The 25,481-nt window shown below is 42.3% G+C and overlaps 1 protein-coding gene across 1 annotated transcript in view; it reads right to left on the reverse strand.

The window, feature by feature from the left end:
* AFF4 (AF4/FMR2 family member 4) overlaps nucleotides 1-25,481 on the reverse strand; it is a 2,373,445-nt gene that overhangs the window by 231,037 nt on the left and 2,116,927 nt on the right. Inside the window, exon 17 of the mRNA XM_044069901.1 lies at nucleotides 9,909-9,980. Within this exon, the coding sequence (XP_043925836.1) occupies nucleotides 9,909-9,980 (72 nt within the window). The remainder of the gene's footprint in view (nucleotides 1-9,908; nucleotides 9,981-25,481) is intronic.

A 25,481-nucleotide genomic window follows, 5' to 3' on the forward strand; every position in this document is an offset into this window, starting at 1 on the left:
GAGTAGGTTGTCCTGTGCAAAATTTCTTTTTGTACTGTATCATTACTCGGTGCCAAAGTAGACTGTGCCGAGGAAGAGCCAGAAGGTAGTTTATCTTGTGTTGAGAGTTTCAGCATCAATGTTTCATAGTCTGGAAAGGTTGTCAGTACCTGAGATGTTCTCAGTACCGAAGATTTAGATTCTGAGCCCTTCAGTTCTGAAAGGTTTTTAGGAATAGAGGATCTTGGTTTCTTAGGTGTCAGCACAGATGGAGAAATCTGTTTTCTCTATGGAGGAGGAGGAAGGAGAAGAAATATTTGTCTTACTCTTTTCATGAGCAGATACAACAACTCCAAAGGCATCAAGCCTTTCAAAATTACTTATTTTTCCTCTCTACCAGTGCTCTGACTAAAACCATGGCAAACGCTACAGTCCTCCTGCAAGTGCACAGGACCCAAACAATAGATGCACAAAAATCAGACGGGAATCTTGTGGCCGCACTTCTGGCATTTTTTTTTTTTAAGCCGGAGGGATCTTTAGACTTTTCAGCCATGATAACAAAATAAAGCACATACCAGTGTCACACTAAAGAGATATACAGAAAAAGCACTCAACTAGAAAAAAGTTAGGAAAGTTTAAGGAACTCTGATACGGACAGTTGGGCCACGGAATGATTGAGCAAGAAAGTTCACACTAGTGTCACTATCATTAGGGGCCATTAAATACCACACTCATATGACCAGGTATAGTTTGTCTTTCCTTTCATAGGTTTCTAGGGTCGATCTTCTCAAACAAGACAAAGGGCCTTTTATTCTATCTCACTTGTCCACCCTTCAAATGACACTGTGGGTGAGGGTGACGGAGTTTGATCTCTTTTGGGCCCATCCTTTCTGAGGACATGCTTGTGATTCTGCAGGAGACCAGGAAACCTACTACCATGAAATCATATATGTCCAAATGAAAAAGATTTTCGGTCTGGTGAGTCTCTCATCAATTATCCTCCATCAGTGGATGTTCCTTTGTTTTGCTCTTAGTTGTATGACTGGCTCTATGCTGAGCTGACATATTCTTCAGTGAAAGCTCACCTGTCAGCAACTTCTGCCAGTCTGTCCTTGAATCTTACTTCTCCCTTCTAGGTTTGAGATCAAGCAATTCTTTAAAGGTGTCCATCATATCAGGCCTCCCAGGAAATCAATTCCGCCCTTGAAAAAATAATCCAGGACTTCTGCTTCCTCACCTTCCTTGCAACATTGTACTTGGAAAACTATTCTGCTTTTGGCTCTTCAACCAGGAGGGTATCAACTTGACGCCCTCGTGGCCAGTTCTCCTCATTTAATTTTTCATAGTCACAGGGTGTCACCTTGAACTAATTCTTTTAAGCCGAAGGTGGTCAATGAGCAGTCCCTTGATCAGTCTATTCATCTTCCTTCCTTTTTCCCTTCTTTACAGTCTGCCAGTGAGAAGGTACTTCATGCCGTGGACTTGCATAAACAGCGCAGATATTGTTTAGATAAAACAAAAGTTTTTCAGAAATCTCAGCAATTTTTTGTTTCTTTTCATCCCAGGACTTTGGGTTTGGCTTTTTGTAAGCAAACCATCTCCTCCTGGATTTCTAAGGCAATTTCCTTTTCTTTTTTTCATGGCAAATGTATTTTTCTTTTGTAAGGGCACATTCTACTAGGGCAGTTGCCTCCTCTGGTACCTTTTTTCAGAAGTCTGGATACCAATTCTATTCTTGAGGCTGTTACTTAGTCCTCCCCTCATGCCTTCACTAAACATTACAAGTTGGATGTTGTTTCCAGTGGCAGGACAAGCTTTGCCAGAGCTATCCTTCATGGGTTTATGGAGCATTCACTGCCTTCCTCCTCAGAGGCATCCTCTTGAGCCTGTACTCACCCCTTAGGTGAATACTGTGACAGTGATATGGAAGGACACAATACAGTTGTGTAAAATCTTACCATAACAGTAGATGCCCTTCTCTTCAATGGTGCAGTATTCAGTCTCTCCCTCCTTTTCCCTCTGTCCTGACTCTCTGCCCTGTGTTATGGCTGCCCTTCTGGCTGAGAGGCCCTTCTCCCTTCTTTATTTTGCCTTCTGGATGCACATGCTCCTACTTGTCCTGGAGGATATTCTGTTCCTTTTAGGGCTTTTTCAATCCAAATTAAAATAGGTTTGTTAAGAGGTATGTAAAAAACGTCACTTTGTTATTAATTTACCAACCCCAATATTCACACCAATAATTTCAATGTCACTGCCAATAAAAACAGTAGACGAATGTATATGGTTATTTAGATAAACAGACACTACCTCCTTTCTTATGCACACTTAGGTCCATAGGTAGGTACTAGGCTATTGGCCCTAGGGCCTATATAAGCCTAGCCAAATGGTACCCTGGCTTTTGCCACCCAAAAAAATTATTTTTCTGTGCCCCTGTCAAGCAGAGCCACAAAAGTGATCCCCGGGGTGAATTTCCCATCTCCCATCCAATCAAGATTTTTTCCTGAAGAGTGCTAATGAGGAGCTTTGTTTGATATAGATAGGTAGTTTGTTCCAGAGTATGGGAAGTCTCTGGGGCAGGAATCTAGCCCTCCAGTAAGTTCTGTTTATTGTGGTGACAAGGTTTAGGTCCCTAGAACGTGTAGCTCAGAGGGATTGGGATTTCTTTAAGTGGAGCATGTCCAACAGCTCTGGGTTTGACATAGCTTTGTATGTTAGGCAGAGATCGCCTCTGAGTAGGCGATATGTGACAGAGTAAAGCTGGAGTTATTTGAGACTGTCTGCATAGGGCATCTGTTTGAGGCTGGTAATCCTCTTTATGAGGTATTTCTGTGGTCTTTCCAGTTGCTGTAGATGTCTTGTGAGGTACATGCCAAAAGGGCCGTTGTACTCTATAATGGGTCTAATGTGTGAGGAGTAGAGGGGAACAATGACCTCTTTCTTCCTGGATGAGAAACCTTTTGTGATGAGATGTGCCACGTAGAAGGAGCTTACCAATGTCATTGTTTATAACTTCCATGATGATACGCTCCACAGCCTTGCAGACCAGGCTCGTCAGGCTAATGGGGCGGTAGTTCCCAGGGTCCATGGTGGCTCCCCCTTTGTGGAATGGGATAACCGTTGCTGTGCACCATTCAGTGGGCACAAAGCCTGAGGTGAGGCTACGATTGAGCATGGTACTTAGGTGGGGTGCCAGTTCGTTCTGTAGTTCATGTAAAACGCAGCCTGGGATGTTGTCAGGTCCCATGGATGCTTTGTTCTTGGCTTTGGAGAGTGTTTTTTTACCTGTGCAGTTGTGTTTACAGGAACTTTGCATTCTTCCGGTATAGAGATGGGACCTTTAGGGGATGAGAGTGGGGTCAAGTTAGCAATGAACCTATCTGCCAGGATGTTGGCAATATCAGTTGGTTCTGTATATTTAGTGCCATTGTGCTGTAACTCAGAGCAGATCTGAGTGTTGCCATTGAGATTCTTGACATAGCTATAGAATGTTTTGTGGTTGTCTTTAGAATCAGTGGCAATTTTGTTTTCGTAACTAGCTTTGGAGGATTTTATGAGGGATCTCAGCTTCTTACTGAGGCTAGGGTTACCATAATTCTTTGTATATAAAAGAGGCCAAAAAAATGTGCTTATACCAGCACATACTATTTCATCCTCTTAGGTTGAAGAGCAAAAAGGTCTTTACTCTTGTAGGACTAAAACTAAAGACCCCCCCCCTTTTTTTTGCTCTTCAACCAAGAGGAAGAAATAATATGTGCTGGTAGCAGAACATATTTTTTCGTCCTCTTTCTACTCTTAGTTGAAGAGCCAAAAAAAAAAGTCTGTGTTTGGGGATTTTTGATTGGCCCGTATGCTGGTAAACGAGCCAATCAAAACCTCAAACAGTGGGACCCTCTTCTGTTCAATGCGGAACATCAAGCAGTTCCGCACTGAACAGAGCTCTGCTTTTTGATTGGCTCATATACCGGTATACGAGCCAATCAAAAACGTGCACAGCGGACCCTCTTCTGTTCAATATGGAACATCAAGCTGTTCCGCATTGAACAGAGCTCCGCTTTTTGATTGGCTCGTATACCGGTATATGAGCCAATCAAAAACGCACACAGCAGACCCTCTTCTGTTCAATGCGGAACATCAAGCAGTTCTGCATTGAATAGAGCTCAGTTTCTTTATTGTTTGTATGAGCCAATCAGAAAAAAAAAAAAAAAACAAAGCGGAGAAAAAACTCGAAATAGGGATGGCTGCTTTTTGAGAATTCTGCAAAAACCCGGACAAATCGCGGAATTTTCAAAAACCACCCGGACAGGAGCCTAAAAAAAGAAGACGTGTCCAGGGAAACTCGGATGTATGGTAACCTTAACTGAGGCTGACCACTGAGTTCCTCCAATCATGGGATTTTACTCTCTTTGCAATAGTTTCTTTCTTCTGTTGTAGAGTTTGCTTATGGCAGGGGACCACCAGATTAGCTTCCTTTTTTTGGAGGATAGCATCTTGGTTCTGTTAGGGATTGCACGATCCATGCACTCATGTAAGTGCTTATAAAGTGCAACTGTATAGGATTCAGCAGTTGTACCTCTATTGTCTGTCAGCATGGGTGTCGTGAAGTTTGCCACTTCTGTCTTACGAAGTGTGAAGTTGGCTTTGGAGAAATTCTTTTAGGTTGTCTCCCTAATAGGGGGTGGGGGTGGGATGTGGATGTCTAGGGTGATTTACTTGTGGTCGGATCTGACCAACCAGGAATTGACCTCTTGTGTGGAACACCGGTTGCCCATGTTGGTAATGACCAGGTATAGGATGTTGCTGCCCCTGGTGGAGGTGTGGGTAAGTTGATCCAAGGTGATGGAATTTATGAATTCCAGAAAATCTTGTGCGCAACAGTTGGTACATGAGTAGTTTTCCCAGTTAATGGTGGTGTAGTTGAAATAGCCCATTATTAGGGTGTTAGGTTGTACCCTTATATTTTCCAGTGCATTAAGAAATGAGGAGCGGAAATCCTGGGGCATGGTGGGGGATCTGTAGCAAGCTAAAATTTGGTTTGTGGTCTTGCCCAGAGTTAGTTGCACTTGGATAATCTCGGATGCATTATGCTGAGCAACTAGCCTGGAGATGTGGATATGCTTAATGAATATGGACACGCCACTGCCTTTAGTGCTTCGGTCCAGGTTAGGTTGCCAAAAGGTGTGGTATGAATTATAGCCTGGTAATGCAGGGGTGCTCTCTGGAGCCTTGAACCAGGTCTCTATCACTGCACAGATGTCGATGTTCTCCATTTTAAGGAGTGCTTCGAGTGAGTGCATTTTGAGGTTTAGACTTCTAGTATCAAGTAGCATTACCCTCAGACTTTGCTTGCTTGTACCTGTTACAGTGATGAATTTGTCATTTGAATCTTGCCTAAAAAAGGCACTATAGGGGTGGCAAGAGCCTTAGCCAGTATACGGAATCCCAAGGGCGACAGGTGCAGGCCATCTCTGGCAAAGCACTGTGGTTTGTCGATTATGTCATCCCAGGCAGACAGATACTGGATCCCCTTAGAATGACACCAGAAGCTTAGCCAACTGTTGAAGTCAATCATTTTGTCCTTAAATCCCTGCAATGCTAACAGACTCAAAAATTTTAAACCAAGTCACTGTGGAGTGCTTCGAGTAAGTGCATTTTGAGGTTTAGACTTCTAGTATCAAGTAGCATTACCCTCAGACTTTGCTTGCTTGTACCTGTTACAGTGATGAATTTGTCATTTGAATCTTGCCTAAAAAGGCACTATAGGGGTGGCAAGAGCCTTAGCCAGTATACGGAATCCCAAGGGCGACAGGTGCAGGCCATCTCTGGCAAAGCATTGTGGTTTGTCGATTATGTCATCCCAGGCAGACAGATACTGGATCCCCTTAGAATGACACCAGAAGCTTAGCCAACTGTTGAAGTCAATCATTCTGTCCTTAAATCCCTGCAATGCTAACAGACTCAAAAATTTTAAACCAAGTCACTGTGTGTGATAAAAATGTCATCATAATTATCACACATAGCTCCAGCTTTGGGTTTTAGAAATGTATTATTAAAACTTGTAGCATTACAAACAAGACATGTCAGCTTGTGTTTTGACTTATGCTCAATAATAGGTTCCTTCTCTGCTTTAATAAAAAAAAGGTTCTAACTAGCTTAAGATTAGAGTTAAACTACTACATTCCCTGGAAACTTAGATGCATCTTAACCTGACAAAACATTTATTTTTTTTTATTTACTTATTTATTAACCGGGAAAGTCTGACTTGGAACAAAGCCAATTTTCAGCGGAGGCCCAGGGAGAAACAGTCCAGATGTAGGTCTTTGTAATGTGGGAGGAAACTGGAAAACCCAGAGGAAACCCACAGAAATGCAGGGAGGACATGCAGACTCCGCACAGAAGGCACCCTGGCCAAGAATCAAACCGGAGAACCTCTTGCTGTGAGGTGACAACACTACCGCTGCACCACTGTGCTGTCCATCTTCATCACCAACATCTTTGACATTCCACAAATTTCCTCCCAAATAAAGAATGAAGTAACAGAATTGCACAAACATAATTTTCTTATAACATTAAGTGAAAAGCCTAGCCACTTTAAGTAACCTTTGATTAGACCTCAAAGCAGAAACAATATCACAAAGTACCAATTTAAAATCTCACATTTTACTTAAGAAATAACAGTGTTATTTTCATTATAAGAAATTTTCCTCAGTCATCTTCACCACATTATTACTGCCCCCAAGCACAACCACCAAAATCATACCTTATGTTCCTTTCTCTCTTTTAAATTTCTCTCTATATATTCTCTTTTTTCTAGGAGCTTTATGCCCCACAGCCGCCAATTATCAAGCCTTTCCCAATGTGATCCCACCTTTTTGTTCTCCAGAATTAAGGAATGACCCCATTACAGTATGGGGTGGGAGCTGTCTGGAGGGATCATCTTACTGGCAGACATCTGGTTGCTTGTGCCCTTACAAGCACCCCACAAAGAGGGCATTTTTATGACTTAACCAAACCCACTAGACAAGTAGGACAAGCTACTTGCGCACAGGGATTCAATACCTTTACTCTGAGATCATGTTCCTGTGCACTCACTAATAAAAGCTACCACCAGTTAGAGGACTGCTGTGCTGAAAGCCTACTCCAAGATATGCAACACCAGTTCTGCCACTCCTTTGAGGGACTATGGCTAATGCATGACCATTGGGAATAAATTCATTTAACCATGTCTTACATAATAAATCAGACAGATTTTCTTAGGCTTTACAGAAGTTGTTTTGCTCTACATACATCAAGAACTTGAGCTGCTATACCATACTCAGAATTTTATCCCAATATACCACCAGTGCTGGCTAATTATTTTATTACAGCATCATGCAACTCATCAAATTCACCTTCCTCTGCTTTATTCTTCCTCTTATCAACAACTTATGCATCTATAGTCTCTCGTGTACCTTCTAAAATTATAAAGAAAAAATAGTAAATGAACAGCATCTTCTTCCTATGCTCACAGCAATTCCTGAATGCTTCTCCAAGTGCTTCTTTCCTTATTCCTCTTCAGAAAAGTAAAGGACATAAGAACAGTACTTTAGAAGCTATTAAGGTCCAAAATAGCCATAGCCATATACATCTTTAAGTAGACACTTAAAAGTTCTTACCACCCTTCATAAATACTCAAGAGTTAAATCCTTTAAGGCTCATTTTCCAATGACATCTAAGAATATGGCACGCTGCAAGTTTTCTGGCTTCTCAGTTAACCTAGTGTCAATGAAGAATAAACAATTTCTAGACCCAAAGCTACCATCTTTCCATTAAATTTCCTTGCAGCAAAAGAATTCCTGCACTGGGACCACGAATAATTACATTTCTGTACCTCCAAACACTTAAGCTCTTAAACGAAGATATGCTGCTTCAGTTAAACAGATACACTTCTCCACTTCTGTGAAATATTTCTTCCATCCTCACATCAAGCAGCAGCTAAATGACAAACATTGTCTAACCATTGTAAGACTTTTCTTGAGGTCTATACTGAAACCCGAAATCTATAGAACTAATGTGTATCGCATGTCTCTCGGCATCCAGGAGATTAGTTGCTAACATTTAAATATGTATACACCACTTAACTTTCCAGAGGTGTGTTCATTTAGTGCTTTAGGCCTTTTTGTACAATAAAGTGTCATAAAAGTTTCTTTTCATCTCATGGCAGTGTCTAAAACGTGCACTTCATGTTGAGTTTGAAATGTCATTTGGCTGCCCCTGCACTTTTGGAATAATGGGATTTCTATCACTACTAGCTTTTTTTTCCTTTTTAATTCTGCTTTTGGTTGAGATCTACACCACAGAGTTGATGCAGAGCCATAACTGAATGCCTCTCCTCAATTTTATGAGCAAGGTGGAAATGAGGCACAGGCATCCTGGCATGGTGCCATCCTTTAGAGAGGGGAAGCAAGTATGCCTTCTAGTCTACCCATAAATCCACCCTCTGTGCACAGCATGCAATTAGATCAATGCAATTCAAATAAAATATGTTATCTCAAATGCACCTTCCAGCAAAGCACATCTTCCCACATTTTCGTGCTTGCAGTCTTGCTGACCAAAAATACCTGGTCTTTGTTGGGGGCTACAGCTAGGCAGAAAAATCATCACTTCTTGGGAGGGGCAAGCCAGGGTTTAAGGCAGTTATTCTCACCCATAGATCAGCTTCTTCAAACACTAAGCTCACTACTTAAACCCAGACATCCTGGAACATAGTCATGCCTCCATAATTAGGCTTCGGAAAATCTAAACTAACTCAGGACTGAGCTCATGAAATAATCAGTATGTGAAATTCCGAAAAATACACTGTCGTAACTGATTAAAATCAAAACAGAAAAGAAAAAAAGTGTCAAAACGCTGAGTAATCCACAAACTGGTAGGAAGGAGAACAAAAGAACTGTTTATTCACAGACTAAGCACTTTCACCCTATATCCATAGAGCAGATGATGCCCTATGGACATAGGGTGAAAGCACTTAGTCTGTGAATAAACAGTTCTTTTGTTCTCCTTCCTGTGGATTACTCAGCGTTTTGATACTTTTTTTCTTTTTTGTTTTATGTGTACATGCTCCTTTGAGCAAGTTTGCATTATTTTGTGTTTTGTAAAATCAAAACAGTTCAGGCAGAACTTTTGTTTGTACAAAAATGTGCTACAAAAGAACGAAAAATTCAGAAGCCAAGCTCTGCTCTCTAAAAATGACAGGAAAGTAATGAAGTAGGACGGGTATGCCCCTTCATCCAGGCATTTTTCCATAACCTGCAGAACCACAAAGTGAAAGGCAGGCAATGAGGCATGAATGGGAAAAAAGCCAACACCACCCCATACAGTTAGGAAATAGCTCTACAAACTTAACTAACCCAATGATCTGAAAGCCAAACAGAAAAAGGGGGTCCCGACTAACCGCCCTTACTTCTTAATAGTGTTTATGCATCTCCAATCCTGAAATGACTGTGCAAGTAATATACCTTAGTATTCATCTGTCATAATTTAACAGCAACAGCATGACAAATTTTGGTCATCCAAACAGCAAAACTGACAATCTAGTGGCAACTAGCAATTATTCATGTGCTGTGGGCCTAAATGCAAATCTAGTATTCTACAAAATATTACCAGAATGCAGACAGCAAAGCTGTGAATTTACTTTACATCATAAAAAAGTCAGACTAAAGCAACAAGGCAAACTTCTTTTACAAGTTTTAAGAATGCAAGCAAACTGATGGCCAAAATTACTGAATTATTCTAAAAAAAAATACTGACGTGGTGATTACTCACAAGTGGCTGTAAAGGATAAAAGTGTACAACTTAGTTTTCAGTATTCAGGACAAATACAATGCTGAAAAGCAGGACATTAGATTGTATTTTTGCACACCACAGAGAACGTCTATACAGATGAAACTTACCAAAGTACTGCAAGCCTCTTGTCTGCAACTGTTGCATCAGGTGCCATGTAGTTCTTTAGTTTCATAGTGTACCTGCAGAAAATAATTGCAAAAAATGTAAAAAATGGACTCACAAAAGTCAAGTTTAACTAAATGGGTAACTTCTTTAAAAAGAACGTTGGCTACTAGGGCAAAAGGACAATTTTCATGCGACTAAACTGGAATGTGCACGTTTATTCTACAAAAACTCATTATAGTGGGAAGACTGCATTCATTACATTTGCAAACACTCTACTGTACTTCTATGTACCAAGTCATTTTTTGAGGTGGAGCAGCACATTCAGGATAAATGAACACAAGAGTATCTTAGTCATCTTAACTCCGCTTTTACAATAATGCTTTATCATAAGACAAAAAGTCCCACTGTTGCATAAATAAGATACCATGCAGGGAGAAAAAATGAAAAGTGCACTGGAAATTGCAACTTATGAGCTCAATGATAAGTCATGAGTTTCTTACTTTTTATACTGTATAACCAATAAAAAGAAACTAAAAAGGCAAGTAAATGCAACAGACTGCAGCTGTACATTTTACTAAAACAGGCAGAATGCATTTTATTTGACAGAGACATCTATTTAATTAGAGTTGTACGAGTTAACTACTCTGCCTGCCATATAGTCTGCACTTCATTCATCCAAAAATGTAAAGTCTGTTTATAAGACATAAAATTCAGCAGCTGGCTCTGATCAAGGGTAAAAGGGAAAAGAGGGATATCCTGCTAACAAAAACACACTGGAGACAGGGATAATGTAGTGCATTAAATATAGAGAAGTGAGCAAATTAGAAAGCATTTTTGTGTTAAATGTGCATGAACAGCATCACTGATAGGTGGCACTATGCAGGACACAGTGCTTTTAAGCAAGGTCCAAGCACTCCCATAGACCAGCATCTCAACAAAAGTAGATGCAGCTCAGGGCAACCAATATTTTCACCATGCCTGATGACAGACTTGGCTGTCACAGACACCATCTTAAATTCTGAAGTTAGTGACCAATTAGCAACCTCTTTGATGTCAGTGCAGAAGACACTGCTGCCATCAATAAGCCTATCACTTTTATGCCAAGCAAGAATAACTTACTACAAATCCAAGAACAGCACAACAGTGTGGGCAATAAATAAGGCAGGTCATGCAGTACCTTCTACATTTTTTCTTAATTCAAAACATTTTCAAGTCTAACACCAATGGTTAGATGCACGATCTTCAAAAATATGTCCCTGACTAAATGCCATACATGAAGCTTTAAGTGATCAGTGTTGGTTAATTCCCAGAACAAACAAGTTATGCACCAGTTCCTTGGCATAGGGTGGTAAAGCCCTGATTAGGTCGCAAGTGACCCAAATTCAACTAGTGGCTCAGGCATCTCTAGGAGGTGGGGAAGATAGGCTCAGATGGCCACTGCCCACCTGTCCATCCCAGGAGGAGAGAGGTGGCACTGGATCACAACACACACCTAGTAGATGCACTAGAAAATGCACCCTTGCAGCATAACACTGAACAAGCGCTATGTGCGTACATGCATGCAAATTGTACGACAGAGTCTAGGCAAATAGCGTGGAAATGGAGGTTGGTGAGCCACTGCAAGGGAAAAGGTGGGTAGGCTGTCTCAAGAGACCAATTAGCTGGCCTGTTGTCTATCACCAGATTCTCACCATTAGGAAACAAATGGACTAAAAAGTTCATAGGGTGGAGAATGCTCCAGCAAATCGTTTAGAGTGACGACTTTTAGTCTGCTGCTAAAGTCAATTGGCAAACTGAGTCTGTTCACCTCTATGTATACCTATCGAACTCCATTAGCCAACTTGAAATGCAACATAAATGGGTAAAGTTAAAAGCAATTTTTTTTAACGATGTAGTTAACTTCAAATGTACACCACACAAATGGACTAGGACAAACCAAAGAATAAACTGTACAAGCACTTTCATGTATTATGGAAAAAAAACAGAAGCCCTAGGATATTGTTTGGTCTGGCAAAATCAACAAAGCACATACCCACATTAAGAGAGTACTAGACAGGCATTTTATACTAGTGCCTGATAATCACAGCTGTACACATAAGCACTCACTTTTATGAAATAAATATCACAGCTCCAAGCCATCTAACTCAACAACAGGAATCAAAGCTTACAGAAACAAAGGCCTTCATTTTGCCATGGTCTTTCTACCATATAACTTTTTTTCCATATTTTTATCTATCCAAGGAAAATGCACAGAGACATCATATTAAACTGAATGTTTCATAAGTCATAACTCTCCAGTTAACTTACACGAACACTGAAAAAGGATGAAAATGCTACATTTGAAACCTGGCTTGCTGGCTTGACTACATAGTTAAAAGACCGGAGTACTGCTGCACATTCAGTTACCACTTCTCTCTCTGTCATGATAAACAGGGATTTTATAAACATATGTACCACAATAAGCAAGTAAACTGAAGACTGCATGGAATGTTTAATACATCTGATCACTAGATATGTGATCCTTTGAACAGCAAATCAACTAAGAAAAAATCCTCTACTGCCTCAGAAAGATAAGTGGAGCTTAAAACTGTAGTCTATCACAAAATGCACAGATCATTTCGAGAGATGTCAAAAGATTTTGAATTATCTGAGTTTGCTTTACCATCTTAACTGCACTGTAGTAAGAAACTGCACATGCTGTTCTTTATCAATTTTGCTATGAATTTCTCAATGAACCGATCTTATCTTTAATTGAAATCGCAAGTTGAATTCTGCGCACCCTATACTTCGTCCTTTTTCAGCAGTGCAAGAGAAGAAAGAACTGCTTTCAGTATCACCATCTGGAATGTATTTCTACAATGATTATAATAAACTGAACATTTAGCACTTATTGCTCAACTTTGTTCAACTTTTTTTCTCCTCCATTTAAACAAGAAAAGCCTTATATATGTCTGGTGCTTATAGAAAATACAATTGTGTAAGTAAACTTACCATAACAGATGTTCGAATGATTACTGCTGCAGTAGCCTAAGCTATATGGATTATACCCTGCCAAGGGTAACACAGTCGGCCAGCTTTCACCTTCTATATGCCCAACCATTAGGGAGCTCGAGCTGAGCTGCTGAAAGGTAGGACTGGATGTCAAGCCCTTCAGTGTGTCCATACAAACAGATATAGAGACTGAGCCAAGAAAAAACATGACTAGGAGAAAAAAAAAGTTATGTACTCACCATAACATTCCGTGTTGTCCATTTTCATCCTTCCTCAACTGATTGGTTCGGATCTGATCCCTCAGATCCGACTCGGCCATTGTTAAAGCTCGTGGCAACTGAAACCTCTCGAGCTTCTCCCTTAATCACAATGCACCAACCCCAGTTACCTCAGATCTTGTTTGCTGCTACAATAGACAGAAAAAGATAGATGAAAATTACTATAGAGAAGGCATCTCTGGAGATATGCATACAATAAAGACAAGTCCATACACACACTATCTTTCAAAAAGCCTTTAGGATGGGGGCTGGTGGGAGGGGAGTTGAGAAAGAATTAAAATGAAAACCCCCAACCCAGTGTGTGATCATGCAGCAGTCAGTTTTGTTTGTTTCTTTTGGCTTTTCCCGGTTAGGGGTCACCACAGCGGAACTCCGGTCCGCTAATGATTGGCAGTAGATTTTTACGTACTGGCTCGCCAGGCCTAACGCACAACCTTCAACGAAGGAACGCCCATTCACGCATGTCGCCACACAGAAGACGCTCTGAGAATCAAACGGGCAACTTCTAACTGTGAGGCGACAACGCTACCGCAGCACCACCACGGCGGGTATCATGTAGCAGTCAGTAACTATGTAAAACACCGCGGGTATCATGTAGCAGTCAGTAACTATGTAAAACACAAGCTCATGTTGTGGTAGAAACCTGGAATAATGCAATGGCTCCAATAAGAGCGGTCATGTAAAGTTTAATGTACCAAAAGCCTTCAATTCATATAAAATACCACAAATTTTTTTAAAAAGGTCATCCCTTTTATTTCGAACTTCATCAGAACTGAAAAGAATGAAAATGGACAACAAAGACGGAACATTACGGTGAGTACATAACTGCTTTAGCTGATGTCAATTTTCATTCTATCCTCAAATGATGGGAGAGAGTCCCCAGCTACCCAATTCCCAAGGTGGACTCATGGAAGGATATCATTGAGCACTACAGAACCAATTGACACCCTTCTTCTAGAGACCAGACCTAACTTGTAATGAGAGGTATGGGGAGTAACTCAAGTAGCTGCTGCACAAATATCACCAATGCGCATCTTGGATTGAAACACTGAGGAAGTTTTTCATGGATCTAGTACAATGAGCATGAATTGTTTTTGCCAGAGTAATTTATTATTTATTTATTTTGTTTACCGGGATAGTCCGACTGGATACATGTCCATTATCAGCGGAGCCCCGGAGAGAAAAGCTCCACACAGAAATGTGATATATGCAAAACAGACAGACAGTTATACAATACATAAGACGCACTGTTTACACAATTTTAAAATTAGAAATGAGCACTATGCAAGTGTGGGGCACAAGATACAAGACAGAAATATGAAATTCTACATTAGCACATTTAGTGTGCATAATACAATTGTGGTATAGTTCTTGAGTCATAAAGGTGATGCTCAATTTGTTATATATAAAAGGAAATGTAATTTGTTATCCATTTAGACAGTGTAACTTTGGTAACTGGTTTACCCAATGTAGGTTCTGTAAATAAACAGTTGATCTAATTTCCTGAAGTTCTTTGTCCTATGTAAGTAAAAATGCAATTGCCTGTGAACATCCAATAAGTGTAACGCATATTCACCTTTGTTAGAAAATTTGGGGAATAATACAGGAAAATTAATAGGCTGATTATAATATATAGTATTATATATTATTATAATGTATATTATTAATAGGCTGATTGGATTCTGACATCACCTTTGGAAGGAATGATGCACTGGTATGCAAGGTAACCCTGTCCCTATGAAAAATCAAGTATGGGGGGTTTTGAGGATAATGCTTGGATCTTGGAAATTTTTCTGGCCGAAGTAATGGCTACAAAGAAAATTGTCTTCCATGAAAGAACTTTAAGATCACAAATAGCTGTGTGCACAAATGGAGGTTGAGTAAGGTTCTGCAATAATAAATTTAGGTCCAAAGGAGCAGTAGGGATCTATAAAGGGAGGCCCTTAAGAGTAATATGCCTCTAAAAAATGCTTAACTTATCAGATGCTACTGATGAGCCATTTATCCCAGCATGGAAATTTGATATTGCTGGACTCTAACTGTAGAACTAGTTCCTTCATCAAAGAGAGGTGATAAAAAATCCAATATGTTATTGTAATGGAGTTGTAAAAATTTCAACGTTATGTTTTTGAGCCCAAAAAAACAAATCTTTTCCAGTTTCTGGAATATAGTTTCCTGGTGGAAGGTGAATGAGAGGACATCAAAATATGACAGACAGGAAAAGAGAGCACCGATGGTCTGCTATCAATGGAATTGCAGAAACCAGGCAGTCAGCCTGAGGTTTGCCAAATCTGGATGTATCATGTCTGTCGGGTGAGACAGAAGGTCCGGAGTTGGATCCACAAACCAAGGTGGTTGAATCAGGTGAAGTTAAAAAAAGGGAAACCAAATCTGTTGAGGCCAATATGGACCAATGAGGATGACTCTGCTCTTCAACCTGGAAGCTTTCTGAAGGAATTTGGGAATCAAAGGAATAGGTGGATACACATACAGAAGACCGAAGGGCCAATCGTGACGTAGAGCATGCTCGGAGATTCTCCCTCTGTGGGGATTAGGGAAAAGCAGCTGCTGCACTTGCTGTACAGGAGGAAAGCAAACAGATCATAGCAAGGCTGGCCCCACTAACGGAAAATCTTGCCCGCAATTTTCTAGTTGAGGGACCATTTGTGGGGTAGAAGAATGCACCTACTCAGTTTGTCTGCTATCACACTGGATTTCACCGGACTGTGCATTGCTAAAAGAAAGCGGTTGGAAGAGATTGTCCACTGCCACACCATGACAGCTTCTCGACACAATAGGTAGGATATGGTTCTTCCTTGTTTGCTGATGTACCAAACCACTGACATGTTGTCCGTATGTACTGCAATGGTCCCTAATGGGAGAGCATCCCGGAATTCCTAAAACACTAACAGCGCTGCTCTCATCTCTAGGACATTTATATGCAATTTAGCCTCCTTGGTGGACCAGGTGTCTTGGACCGTCTCCCCCAGATAATGCCCCTCCACCCTAACTGGGAAGCATCTGTGGTCATGATGGCCTTGGGTTGAGGGGGGAATGAATGGCCAGCCTAGAAGAACTTGGTCTGAATGAATCCACCATTCCAGGTCTCTCTTGCATGTCACAGTGATTCTTATCTGGTAGGACACAGACAGATGAACTGATCACTGGGAAGCTACCATCCATTGAAAAATTCTCATGTAAAATCTCACTAGAAGTACTAATGTTATTGCTGCCACCACTGATTCCAGGACTTGAAGAAACAGATCGACAAAGATTGTGGTGTTGCAGACTATCTTTCTGACTTTGACCTTATTGCTTGAACTCTTGACAGTGGCAGGGATCCAGTGATAATTTTTGTACTAAGAATGGCTCTTATAAACTCTAGGCTCTGGGTATATTGTGAGATTTCTCAAAGTTTATGGTGATCCCCAGAAGCGAGCAAGTCTGGAGAACCTGGTCCTTTGCCAAGAGGAATTGATGCCTGGTTGGAGCAGATATAAGCCAGTCGTCCAAGTATGGAAACGCACAGAATCCCTGCAGACTGAAATGAGCTGCTACTGCTGCCATGCATTTGGTAAACACCCTGTGGGCTGTGGTGAGTTCAAAGGGCAATACTCTGAACTGGTAATGACTGGCTCCCACATGGAAGCGTAAATACCTTCTGGATCATCTGTTCATCTTTATAAGATAGTACATGTCCTGAAGGTTTATTCAGCACATCCAGTCATCCTTGCCCAAAAAAGGGAAAAGAGGCTGAACCATGACCATGTGAAGCTACAATTTTTTTTTTTTTTTTTAAACTGTCTTGATTCACTTAGTGAGATCCAGTATTGACCACCAGTACCCTGTTTTCTTTGGCACTAAAAAGAACCATGAGTAAGTTCCGGATTCTGTCTGGTCTGGCAGGACCTCTTGGATGACTCTCTTCTAGCAGGTTTTGTATTTCAACTGCTGCTTGCTCACTCTGACTGGGTGAAACATTGGGGATTCTTCTTGAAGTTGGGGGTGGAAGGGAACAGGGTATTGTATATCCTCTGGAAATAATCTTCTGCACCCAAGTATCTTTTATTATATCTAATCAGGCTCTCTGGTGTATGGATAATCACCCCCTGACTGCCACCAGAGGTGGGCAATTGGGCCTCCTATCAGGAGCAACGGTAGGGTGTGTCGAAGAAAGAATCTCTGGAACCCTGATTCCTCTACCTCTGGGGAAACCTCCTCCATGAGTGTCCTGGAAAGGACCCCAAGACTTTTTGAACCACATTTTCAGACCACTTCACTGACTCCTGGAAAAGGTTCATTAAGGGGTTGAAACATGCATGTCCACAGCAGACAGGGTCTTTCCATCCTTATCATACCTGCATAGTGTGTCCTTTACCTTGGGGCCAAATACAGATATTCCCTCAAAGGGGGGATTGATGAAAGAGGACTTGAAGGGCTCCGCAAACTCACAAAGGCGCATCCAGGCGTGCCTACGTATGGAAATGCCTGAAGCCACAGCCCTTGAGGTTCCCTCTGCAATGTTTGAGATCAACCTCATGGATGAATTTGATATGGACTCAAAGGTAATTAGCTGGGAAGTTACAGAGGCCTGAACTTCCTCAGAAACAGCACCTGAGGGGGGTATTTGATAACTTATTAATCAAATCCCTCTGCAAACTTGTACAATGTGCCAAGCAATTGAGACACCACAGTGCAAAAGTGGATGAGGGGTATACACACTTCCCAGATCTGTCAATCACCTGTGACTTCCCGTTGAAGGGTTGGACAGTGGAACTTTCTTTGGCTAGTTCATTCTTGGTGGCCTCCACAATGAACATGGCATCAACAGGAACCCTTTACTCTAGAATTGCCTGTCAGCAGGTGGTGCCATAATCCTGTCTGGTCTCTGAGGAATGGGTTTCTATGGTGTCTGGTTCCTCCACACCCGCAGTGAGATCAAGTCAATGAGTCAAGTTCATCAGTGGGAGGGTCTAGTACTCCAGGAGAACAGATTCCTCAGACGTAGGAATACGGGGCATCCAGTCACCATTCTGTTTAAGGGTTTCTAGGACGTCTCCAAAGGAGCTATCTTCAGGAGGTGATTGTGGAGACCCTTCACCCTCATCAAAAACTGTGTCTTCAGTGACAGACTGCTCTGGGGAGTCCACGCGTTTCCTGTTGCATGTTCTCTTCTTATGGACTTCCTTGGTGTGATGTTCTGAGGAGGTATCAGAAGATGAAATTACAATTCCCTGGGAGGAAACCTGAGGTAATGGTACTGGCTGCCCCTGTGGAAGGAGATGGTGAGGTTTTGAGCGCAAAGACATGATGGCAGAATATTTATGATATGAAGGGGATGGCTCCATTTCATCTAACAGAGCAGAAAATACTCTTTGCAGCTTAGAGGGCAGAGCGACTTGGAGGATGGAAGGACATCAGATCTGAGAAAACAAGCTTCTGCACTGAAGTCCCCCCCCACCCCCGCCCTGAGGGCAAACTCTCAGAAGTGGAAGCTGGAGATGAGCTGTTCAGTGCCGAGGCTTTGAAGTGTAAAGATGGTTCTGAAAGCTTCGGAGTCGACTGTAGCACCTTGGATCTAACAGGCTGACTACGGCGACGGGTGTCCCAACTGGACTGGAGCTCTGAGGGAAGCCCTCAGATCAGAGGATGGGGTTACTCTCGAATATGAGTCAGACAGAAACGGATGGCTCGGATCCAAAGTGTTGAAACCGCCAAAGAGATCAAAGGAGGTACCTGTGTGTGTGTGTGTGTGTGTGTGTGTGTGTGTGTGTGTGTGTGTGTGTGTGGTGTAGACACAGGTAGGAGCTAAAGGGATATCAATCTGACCCTGCGCAAAAAGAATCTTCCTTACCACTATCTCCACATCATCTTCCGTCAGGCTCCTACATGATTGAGTGGAATAGATGGAAATTTTGGGTGCTCCAAGAAGGGCAAAGGTACTCTATCTGGGACAGGATCCAAGGAAGGGGAGTACCTTATTCTGGGTAATTGTTCCAATTTTGTTAAAGTCAGATCCAGCCAAGTCAGATCAGAGGACTTTGATTTCCTGGAATCTGACTTGGATGTCGAATTTGATATGGTCTGGTCAAGAGATGTTGCTGGATCAAGTTTGTCCTTGCGCTTCACTAAAGCAGGGGGATTGAATCCGAGACATATGGAACAGGTCTCTTCTGCACCCAAGTATCTTTTATTATATCTACCCAGAGGGCACAAACAATAAACATATAAAGTGTGGGCATCGGAAACATGCATTTTATGCCCACACTTTTCAAAACCAGCCAGCTTAGCAATAGTAAGAAGACAGGTAAGGGATTTGTCAGAAAGAAATTTTAGCAAAATATGTGAGGAAATAAAAGATTTCAGCATTTATCTGAAATGAAGCTCGACAGAGTTGGACCACGTCTTTTACTGAAAGAGATAAATGAGATCTGAGATAACTGGGGTTGGTGAACTGTGAGTAAAGGAGAAGCTCAACAGTTTTTGGTTGCCACAAGCCTAAGCAATGACTGAGTCGGAGCTGAGGGATCAGATCTAAACCCATCAGTTGAGAATAGAACGAAAATTGACATCAGATGTATACATATACATGTCCACACTCTGGCAAAAGAACATACTCGAAAAACTAACTGGGATGGTGGGAGGGAGTGGCTACTGCAGCAGTGATCACTGAAACATCTAATGTTATGGTAAGTTTACTTACACAACTGTACTATGTTCATCAAATTGATCAGTGCTGCATTAGTCTAAGTTTTATGGGTAAATTACCCAAACTTACAACATTTGGGGGGTGGAAGAGGAAGGGGCCAGGAGCCCCTGGAGAATGGTCCTTGCCAAAGCCTGTTCTAGACCTAGAGAAGGATTCAAACTTGTTGTGCTTTGAAGTATGCACAGAGGACCAAGTTGTTTCTTCCAGAATACTTCTAGAACCTCACCCTTTCCAAAAAGTCAAAGATGAAGCCAAGGCCTTGGTACAGTGAGCCTTGACCCTGCCTGGAATCTGTTGTGTTGAGAATAAAAGATAACAGCCTAAGACAAACATATGTAAATAGTCTGTTTTGACAAAGGTTGTCCATTCTTACCTTCAAAAGAGATGAACAACCAATCTAAAGATCTGAAAGATTTTGTTCTGTCAAGATAATGCCAGAGTTATCTATGGACATCCAGGATATGAAGTACCTTTTCTCCCTCACTTTTTGGCTCAGGGAAGAAAACGGTGAGATGGACAGTTTCGCTTAAAGTAAACTTACGATTCCACTTTACGGATAAAAGGAGAATTATTTCTCAATGAAACCCTCTCTGTTAAAAATGAGTTGAAGGTAACTCATGGTAACAGCTTGCAACACAGACACTCTTCTTGCAGAACAATCACAAAAACAGTTTTCAGTGTTAAGAACCTAAAGTCAGCCTGATGAGCCTGTCCAAACAAAGTGCAGTTGTGTACACTTACCATAAATGTAGATGTTAGAGTGTATTCACTGTTGCAGTGATCATATTTGGGTTATATGCCTGCAGGTAGCCCTCAGTCGGCCTGAATACCACAGTCTTGGGATTTCTGCTTTAGATGCTGTCGCTTCTTCCATGACGTCATGGGTATAAAACATGCAGCTGACGCCACTACATCAGTTTTTCTTGCCCCAGATGTCAGGAGCCCGCACAATAGGAGGCATTTACATGGTGTGGAGCACCACCAATAGAAAGTAAATACCAAATTATAAGATATGGCCAAACAAAAAGGAATAGCTAGAAGTATAGAGAGAAGTCAGAAGACTGGAGGGAGGGTAACCAAAGCTGCAACAGTGAATACATTCGAACATCTACATTTATGGTAAGTGTATACAACTGTACTGTGTTCTTAGTGTTTCACTGTTGCAGTCATCACATTTGGGTTGATTCCCAAAGCTGAGGATGGGTGAAGGCAGTCAAGAAGCATTAGGGCTGGCAAGCAGGCCCTGCAAGACTGCTGTAGCAAATCCAGCTCTGGATTTAGAAAAAATACATTAAGTGGTAATGCTTGGTGAAGATGTGTATAGAGCTCCAGGTTGCAGCTTCCAGGATGTCCCTGGCAGGGACTCCCCTAAGAAATGCTGTAGAGGTTGATTTAGCCCTAATGGAGTGAGTTCCGATTCCCTGTGAGGCAGGTTTCCCATGATGTTTGCAGCAGAAATGGACGACGTGTGCTATCCATGTAGAAATGGTTTGTTTGAAATGGCATTGCCCTCTGCCCCTGTAGCAAAGCTGACTAGCAGCTGGCTAGTTTTCTGAAAGGTTTAGTCCTGTCCAGATAGAGCCTAAGCTGTCTGTGCAAGTCCATGGAGTGCATGATCCTTTCCCCTTTATTCTGAGGATTAGGGAAAAAGGTTGGCAAATGAATGGATTGGTTTAAAGTCACACTAGGTACCACCTTTGGCAAAGTAAAGGTCCCAGGCTGGAGTGGGAGCTCTCCTGGGGGGTCTTAAATGTTTGGCTCTTCTCCGGAACTGTTTGCCCAGAGGATGAGAGAAGAGGAGTGGCTCAGTATTATAATGAACTGAGATGGCAGAGGCATGGATCTTGATTGAAGAGAAGGATAGGCATTTGTAGAACATTTATGTTAAGTAATCTAGTATATGAGGTAAGCTGGGCACAGTTGTTTCCATTCCTTGAGACTGGCTCCAAGAACAGTATCTTTTCCACTTTTCTGAAAAGGATTTTCTAGTACTAGGCCTTTTTGTCTCCAGGATGGCATCCAGCACCTGTTTACTGAGGGCTCAGGGGATGAACCAGGCTGCTAGGTTCATGGTTTGTAGCGGAGAATGCAAAATCTGGCCCTCCTGCTGGGATAGCAAGGAGGGGGTCGGTCTGGGGCTGGTGCCAAGGTGGTAGCACTGTCACACTGCGCAAAGGTGGGTACCAGTGCTGTCGTGGCCAGTCTGATGCAGTCAGACTTGTCCTTGGCTTGCCCTGTTTGATCTTTAGTAGAACCTTCGAGAGGAGGGGCAGAGGGGGAAAGGCATAGATTGAGAGGTTTTCCCATGTAAAGGACAGAGCATCCTCTTTCCATTCTTGGCTGTGGGAAGTTCTGGTGCAATAGTTGCTCAATTTAAAGTTCTGGTCCTTCCACCTGTGGATCAGCAGCTTGAATGATTTGGGCTCCAGTTTCCACTCATGCGGATCCATTAGATTTCTGCTCAAGTCGTCTGCCAGTGAATTTAGTTTGCCTGGCAGGAATTGAGGTTGCAGGTGCACTTGATTGCTCAAGGCTGTGATCTACAGAGCCACAGCTAACCTGCAGGGTGGGTAGGAATGGGTTGCCCCCTGCTTATGTACAACATAAATGTGTTGTTGTCTGTCTTTATCAATAGTTGCCCTTGAAGAATACGGTGTTTGAAGGCTGTCAGAGCATTCTGTACAGCTGACATTTCATTTTGATTGATATGCATGTGCATTTGCTTTGGGCTCCATTTGCCCTGAATACCTTGTCCTGCCATGTGAGCCCCCATGCATAGTCAGATGCGTTTGTTGTTAGGGTTTTGGTGGCAGGGGGTGAAAGGGAGTCCTTTGTTGTGGCAGCAGGCCTCTGCCCACCAAAGGAACTCTGCCCTTAGGCAAGAAATGATAGGAGCCATTGTTTCCAGGTCCTGAGAATGTTGACACCAGAGACTTAAGTACCACTGAAGTTTCCTCATATGCAGTCTTGCATATGGAATTAGTAGAATTCAAGAGGCCATGAAACCTAGGGCTTGCAGTATTTTTCTTGCAGACAGCTGGGTTTTGGCGGCCAGTAGATTGAAGAAGTTTGTCAAATATATTTGTTTTTCTAGCGTGAGGAATGCCATCTGGGAAGTTGTGTTCAAGCTTGCTCCCAGGAATACAATCTGTTGGCTGGGTACCTGATGTGAATTATTTTCGTTGATGGTGTACCCCAGTGAAGTTAGAAGTCTCTCTACAAATGTCAGGTGCTGGAGTAGTAATTCCTGACTGTCTGCATGAATCAGGCAAAGGCCCCAAGTATGGGTAAATTTGAATTTTTCTCTTACCTGCAATATGCAAAGGCTGGAGCTAGGCATTTTGTGAATACCCTGGTCGCAGCAGATAAGCCAAAGGGAAGTGAAGGGAACTTTTAATGCGCATAGCCTGCTCTGAAACGTGAGTATTTCCTGTAAGATTCCCTTATAGGGAAGTGCAGATAAGCTTCTTTAAGTCTAGGGTGGCTAGCCAGGAGTCCTTGGCTAGCACAGGAAGCAGCTGTTGGAGAGTAAGCATCTTGAACCTTGGAACCACCAGGAAGGTTTTGAGAATGGACAGATCCAGGATAGGGCACCAAGAGTTTTTTTTCATGGTTACCAGAAACAGTCTGGAGTAAAAACCTTATCCCCTATGCTCTGCCCACTGGTCTGGAGGGAGGAATGTCCATCCGCTTGGGGTTGGTAGTGAGTGGAAGTAGAATCTGTATCCTTGGGATACAATGTTCAAGACCCATCTGTCCTGGGTGTATTCCCAGTTTTTTGCATGTACAGCAAGCTTTCCTCCAAATGGTGCTAGTACTTGGGCAAGGCTTGGAAGAGTTAGGGATAAGTCATTGTGAGACTTTACCATAGGATGGTGGCTTACTACTTCCTATTTTAGAGGTGGGAGCATTCCACTGCTTAGATCTGTGCATACCCTAAGACTGTAATTGTGGTGGTTTGGTGCCGCTGGGTTAGGACTGAGGTGGTCTAGGAGGGACTGGAAAGGGCCAGACTTTAAAAGGCCAATGCCTACTGAATCTAGGTGGCTGTACCTGTAGGAAATACTAAACAGTTTGCATAGATTTAGCATTTTCCTCCATCTTTTTGAGGACGACTTCTGCTTTATTGCCAAACAGGCATTCTGGATTTAATGGTGCATCTAGTAATTTTGCTTTGACATAGTCTGGCAAGATATGTTCCTTAAGCCATGCATGCCTTCTAAGAACAGACTCCGTGACAGCAGCCCTGCAAGATGCTTCTAAGGCATCAAAACCACATTACAAAATATGTTTTCCAACTTGGTTAGCAGAATGCATTAACTCTTGTAAATCTATATGTTCTGCACAATCGGGAATCAACATTTTCTGTTTAATTAGCTCCATAATATATTGCTGATACTTTAACATACGAAACTGGCAATTTAAAGCCCTGATGGCAAGAGTAGTAGAGGTGTATATCTTCTTACCCCATCTGTCTAAAGCCCTAGAGTCCCTGTCCGAAGGGGTAGGGCTTTTGGCTGTTGTAGCCTTAATGCTTTTAGGTCGCTGGGAAATGGTCTGGGGATCCGCAGTAGGATGCTTTAAGAGAAACTTGTGGGAGTCAGGTACTCTGTAGTACCTGTCAGGATTCCTGGCCACTGGAGGCAAAGTATCAGGGGTAAGGCTGGATTCCAAGAAGACATATACAATTTCCAGAACAGGGGGTATAGCTAGAGGCTTGCGCTGAGGCAAGTCTAAAAATTCTTTGAGCCTCTTTTTGGACTGTGGGTACTCCTGGAATTCCCAGCGGAAATGTTCTCTTAAGGTATGCAAGGTTTCACCAAAAGAAAAGTCCTCTGGAGGGGATGCAGAGGGGATGGAATCCTCTGCATCTGAATCCTCACAGGAAGATAAGAGAATGTCCTGGTAATCAGTGGGATCAGAGTCATCGGACTCGCAGTCTCTAGGATCAGAAGGAAAATCGATCCTTTGTCTTATAGAGGGGGAAGGCTGGCTTCCTCCTAATTAAAGTAATAAGGTCTTCAGCCATTTTAAGCATTTGCTTCCATGGCATGGGAGCTTGAGCATGCACTTTGGTTGTTGGTTTTCTAGGCGTAGTGCAAACTCTGAGCCTGAGAAACTCTGTAGTTTTAGTCAAACAAAGATGTCATTTTAATATGAAAATCAGAAGGTTGGAATACACCCTCAGAAGCCAGTGCCTACACAGCGGCTCCAGACCCATCCAAGGTAGAGACATCCACAGGTTCCATAGTCGAAGAAGCAACTCGCGACATGCCAGACTCCAAAAGGGTCTCAGCAGAGGCCTGCAAATCTGTAGAAGCAGGTATCAGGGGCTGCAAAGGCGCCTCAATGAGTATCGGCCTATGCGGTCTGTCTCTGTCTTTATCCTTATGTTTTATCGGAAGTCGGAGGGCTTATCGAAGCCATATCGGAATACGGACAAGAGCGAAAAAATTTAGTGACAAAAATAGCATGATGACGAATGCTTCGGGCATTGAACAAGGCACAAAACCAACAGCGACGAACATAGTGGTCTGGGCCTAAACAGGTGACGCAGTAAGAATGAAAATCTCTGTGAGGTATTTGCTTTCCACAAG

The sequence above is a fragment of the Protopterus annectens genome, chromosome 4.part0, assembly GCF_019279795.1.
Source record: "Protopterus annectens isolate FY-2018-M chromosome 4.part0, PAN1.0, whole genome shotgun sequence".
Taxonomy (NCBI): Eukaryota; Metazoa; Chordata; order Ceratodontiformes; family Protopteridae; genus Protopterus; species Protopterus annectens.